Source organism: Orycteropus afer, unplaced genomic scaffold (genome assembly GCF_000298275.1).
Source record: "Orycteropus afer afer isolate SDZICR_OR568_19922 unplaced genomic scaffold, OryAfe1.0 scaffold00168, whole genome shotgun sequence".
Taxonomy (NCBI): Eukaryota; Metazoa; Chordata; class Mammalia; order Tubulidentata; family Orycteropodidae; genus Orycteropus; species Orycteropus afer.
The window spans coordinates 2,484,938-2,490,271 of record NW_006921755.1 but is presented as its reverse complement, the minus strand read 5'-3'; the positions used below and the strand labels follow the sequence as shown (position 1 = coordinate 2,490,271).

Sequence of the window (5,334 nt, the reverse complement as noted above, 5' to 3'; positions counted from 1 at the left end):
TGAGATAGCCCCAGAATGTCAGTTTATTAAATTATGCTACATAAAAGTAGAGTCTAATCACAAGGAGGGTTAAGCTAAGTGTTTTAGTTTTAGTCTCTATCTAATAGGTAGGTAATGTAGGGCCTAAGGTGCTTGACTGCTAACCAGAAGTTTGGCGGTTCAAACCCACCAGCCACTCCTGGGAAGGAAGGTTGGGCAATCTACTTCCATAGTGATACCGCCTCGGAAACCCAAGGAGGGGTCGCTGTGAGTCAGGTCTAACTGGACAGCACCTAACAACAATAACAACAACAACTTTGCACCAAGGAGCTCTGGTGGTGTAGTGGGTGAGGCATTTGGCTGCCAGAAGTTCAGCGGTTCAAACCTCCCAGCTGCTCTGTGGGAGGAAGATGAGACAATCTACTTCCATAAAGATTTATAGCCTTGGAAACCCAATGGGGGTTGCTATGAATTGGAATTGACTCGACCGCTGTGGTAGTGGATTAACTTCATACCAGACATCACTTTAAGCTCTGTATGTGTATGTTGTTACTGTTAGGTGCCATCGAGTTGTCTCTGACTCATAGCGACCCTATGTACAACAGAACGAAACACTGCCCAGTCCTGTGCCAGCCTCACGATCCCCGTTATACCTTGCTTAGCCCATCGTTGCAGCCACTGTGTCATTCCATCTTGTTGAAGGCATTCCCCTTTTTCATCGACCCTCCACTTCACCAAGCATGACATCCTTCTCCAGAGAATGGTCCCTTCTGACAACATGACCAAAATAGGTGAGATGAAGTCTGGCCATTCTTGCTTTCAAGGAGCATCCCAGCTGCACTTCTCCCAGGACAGATCTGTTAGTTCTTTTAACAGTCCATGGTACTTTCAGTATTCTTTGCCAACACCACAACTCAAAAGCATCAACTCTTCTTTGGTCTTCCTTATTCATTGTCCAGCTCTGTATGTATGTTGTTGTTGTTGTTGTGTGCCGTCAAGTCAAACCCGACTCATAGCGACCCCTCCTTGGGTTTCCGAGGCAGTATCACTATGGAAGTAGGATTGCCCAACCTTCCTTCCGAGGAGTGGCTGGTGGATTTGAACCACCAGCCGTCTGGTTAGCAGGCAAGTGTCTTAGCCACTATGCTACCAGAGCTCCCCTCTGTATGTATATAAACCTTAATTATGAGGAAACTATGCAGTAGGTATTATTCTCATTCCTATTTTTAAAATGAGAAAATTGAGATCTGGAAAGATGAAGTAACTGGTCCATAGTCCCCAAATCAGTAAGTGGCAGAGCCATGATTTGAACTTAGGCACCCTGGTCTGGGATCTTAACTATTGTGCTCTCCTAGGTAATCCTTGTGGACTTTGTACTTGTCATTCTGTCATCTGTTACAGAGCCTTTTCTATCAAGAAGGTCTGGTGGAGCAGTGGCTGCTAATCAAAAGTTCGGCAGTATGAACCCACTAGCTGCTCTGTGGGGAAAAAAATAAAGACTTACAGCCATAGGGCAGTTCTACTCTGTCCTATTGGGTTGCTATGAGTTGGAATCTACTCAATGGCAGTGAGTTTTTTTTTTTTGGTTCTGTTTGTGCACTTGATTTCTTTGGGGTCTCCATTGAAATGTAATTATGTCCTCAAGGCCAGTCTTTCTTAGATATGATGATGTGCCCTAACACCCACCATAGGGATGTTTCATGGGAAAGCTCAGTACCTATGACTTATGGTCCATACCTTAGATTTTAAAATGTTGAGTAGAATGTTCATGTGTTTGCTGAAATCCTTCACTCTTAAATCTCATGGTTGTTGAGTAGACAACAAATGAATGGATCCCCAAAAAACCTCATTGCCATTGAGTCAATTCCAACTCAGAGTGACCCTATAGGACAGAGTAGAACTGCCCTATGGGGTTTATAAGGCTGTAATCTTTACAGAATGCCCTAATGGCTCAATGGTTAAGTGCTCAGCTGCTAACTGAAAGGTCAACATTTTGAACCTACCAAGTTGCTCCATGGGAGAAAAATGAGACAGTCTGCTTCTATAAAGGCTTTGAAAACCCTACTCTGTCTTACAGGGTTGCAGTGAGTTGGAATTGACTCAATGGCAGCCAGGTTTTGTAATCTTTGTTACTTGGTGGACTGGGAAACTTTGGACTGGGAAACTTTTTATTTCTGTTGTACATAAGGTCACCGTGAAACAGAGTTGACTTGATGGCAGCTAAGAAAAATGTGGTTTATTTAAATACATGTGAGAGAAGGTAGCTTAATGATGTCAATGATGATGGTGATAGTTTACACCTGTAGGACACTCATTCTGGCCTGGGCCCTGTTCTCAGTGGGGTACAGATATTAATTTACTTACAGTGAGTCTAAGTATCAGCCTGGCCTTTAACCTGTTATAACTACGACCCTTGAACCCTCTAGGAATTTTCAGAAAATGATCATCAGGACATTTTCCAAGGATTGGTTAGTGAGGGAGATGAGATAAGCCAGGGAAGTATACCCTTTCCCAGGTATGTGAATTTGGTCAACTTAACTTTTTTCGTGTTGTTTCTTCCTGTGTATTATTTGTAGATAGCAATTATGAAAATTAAATAATACACTTTAGTGTATGTACACAATAAGCCAGTTGCCATGGATGTGACTCTGAGTCACAGCGACCCTATGTCTATCAGAGTAGAACTGTGCACCATAGGTTTCCAATGGCTGATTTTTCAGAAGTAGATAGCTGGGCTTTCTTCCCATGCACCACTGGGTGGACTAGAACTATCAACGTTTTGGATAGCAGCCAACTTGTTAACTGTTTGCCCCACTCAGGAGGTAAATATAAGTTGCTATTGTTTTCACGATTATTGTGGCCCTGGCTGCCTCTGATAATTGTTGACCAGGGCAAAGTATCTTTATTCTGTTTCTTTCTTTCTTTCTTTTAAAATCTACCAGGAAATGGAACGGAATGCTTGGAGTCTGTTCCCTCAGGGCAGTTTTCAGCCCCTGAGTTACATTCCTGGGCCTGCCTTCTAGACAATCCTATCAGCCTGGTCAGCATTCCGGTTCAGAAGCATCGTTCTAGCATCTTTTGACGAGGGTGGGCCGAGCTGTACCCGGTGCATTTGGAGAAACCAAGGTCCATGCAATCAGTTGGGAAAAAGAGCGTGGCGAGAAATCGAGACAGAGATTAGAGAGGATCAGCAAGAAAAGAAATAATTTACAGCAAAATAGAACTCATTGCTTTGTGAGCCGTCCACTTCTTGGGTCTAGATCGAATTATTTTGCTTTTCCGCAGTAACTGCGCTCCGTCAAGACCAGCCCCGCTGTCTGATTGCTTCCTCGGGTGCCGCTCTCCCCTTACACCCCACCCGGGGTCTAAGTCCCGCGATTGGCCGGCTTGACCCGGGGCTGCCGCTGATTGGCGTTCGGTGGCCGGGGCTACCGAGTTTAAAGAGGGGGGGCGGGGGCTCGCTGCCCAGCCGCTCTGCTGTCCCTGTGAGCGCAGGTCGCGCCGTCGGAACTGGACTCGCAGTCCCCCGGCTCCACGGTGCCTTGAACGTCCGCGCCTTGGGCCGTCGCCCGCGAGCGGCTCTTGAGGGCGGGAGGAGGACCGGACAGGCGCCGTCCAGCCGGCGGCCCAGGCACAGTCAGTGAGGAACGAGGCACCGTGGCGGCCACTATGGTTGCCACGTGCCTGCAGGTGGTGGGCTTCGTCACGAGCTTCGTGGGCTGGATCGGCATCATCGTCACTACATCCACTAATGACTGGGTGGTGACCTGCGGCTACACCATCCCCACCTGCCGCAAGCTGGACGAACTAGGCTCCAAGGGGCTGTGGGCTGACTGCGTCATGGCCACTGGGCTGTACCACTGCAAGCCCCTGGTGGACATCCTCATCCTGCCGGGTAAGGACCCTGCCGGCCGCGCAGTCCTTGCCGGCTTCTAAACTTTTATCCTGAGTGGACCGGGGAGGGAGCACTAGACGGCTTTCACAGAAAGTGAAAATGTGCCTTTGGGCACATTTAGTGCCTAAGGCACTTGACTGCTAACCAGAAGGCTGGCGGTTCAAACTTACTAGCCGCTCTTCGGAAGGAAGGTTGGGCAATCTACTTCCGTAGAGATATTGCCTGGGAAACCCAAGGAAGGGTCGCTATGAGTCGGGTCCGACTCCACCACAGTGAGTAGTCTCAATTTGTTGTAGAGCAACTAGGTAGCATTGAATTCAATCTTTCCCAGCCTCAGTAGTTTCCTTATCTGGAATTTGGGGATACTGGCAGGGTCACCTTGAGAATTTAATGAACTGAGACAGACACACAGTAGGACCTCAGTTCATGTTAATTAATACCCCACCCCCATTTTCTGGTCAACCATCAGTTGACCAGAAGAATTTCACTGCCTCGGCCTCAGGCTCCAGCAGGCATCCTTTAGCATTAGATTACACTCGCAGGGATGAGGAGGAAAGAGGGATCCGATCAGACGCAGGCTGAGTTCCCCAGTCCCTGTAAGGACGGCAAGGCGTCCAGGCTGGACTGGGGCCCACCTAGCCCCTCTGGGTCTGCTTCCGAGCGAGTCACGTCCAAGGAAATCTCTGGGCAGTCCAGTTTAGGAAACCCCAGGATTTAGGAAATCCCATATGCCCTGAAGCCTGTCTTATCTACTCTCCACCCCTCAATTTTCAACCCCTTCCTCCTTGCTCCCTGCCCCAGGTTGTGGTGTTCGACCCAGGGGCTGCCCTGACCCCTCCTCCTTTCCGCCACTCACCGCTGGGGTTGGATTGGCAAGAGTGGGCACCTTGGAAAGAGAGTGCGTCGCTGAAGGTCCCCTCTGCCTCCCCGCCCCACTCTCCACCCAATCCCCGGATCCGTTTTGGAGAAGGAACGAAGCGAAGAATTGACACTTGATTATCTGTTGAAAAGATTATTGACAACAGTTCCAGCGCAGATTTTAAACTTGAGTAGGTTGTGTCATTGGCGAGTTCGCGAGCAACCTTTGTATTTTCTGTTCGGAATCTTTCCTGGCCCCTGCATGGTTGCCGTCTGTCCATTGAGCCTTTGTGTCTCACGAATATTGGGATTGAGCGCATTTAAAAGCATGTCCCAGCGTCCTTACGATCCCCTTCACTCTGTGCCCTCGGTAGGAAGAGACTTTTGCTGCCTACACGCTCTGCTTTCTCTTTAAACCTCCTCTCATTGCACAGCTTTCTGAGTGCTCCCGGGAGGAATCCCTTACTCCTTGCAGCCTAATGTTGTTGTTGTTGTTATGTGCCGTCCAGTCGGCCACGACTCATAGCGACCCCTCCTTGGGTTTCCGAGGCAGTATCACTACGGAAGTAGGATTGCCCAACCTTCCTTCCGAGGAGTGGCTG

At 48.6% G+C, this 5,334-nt stretch overlaps 1 protein-coding gene across 1 annotated transcript in view; it reads left to right on the top strand.

Annotated features, from left to right (window-relative positions):
* Positions 1-3,648: 3,648 nt before the first annotated feature.
* The window catches only part of CLDN11 (claudin 11), a 15,124-nt gene continuing 13,438 nt past the window's right edge, over positions 3,649-5,334 (top strand). Inside the window, exon 1 of the mRNA XM_007946624.2 lies at positions 3,649-3,874. Coding sequence (XP_007944815.1) covers positions 3,649-3,874 — 226 coding nt within the window. The remainder of the gene's footprint in view (positions 3,875-5,334) is intronic.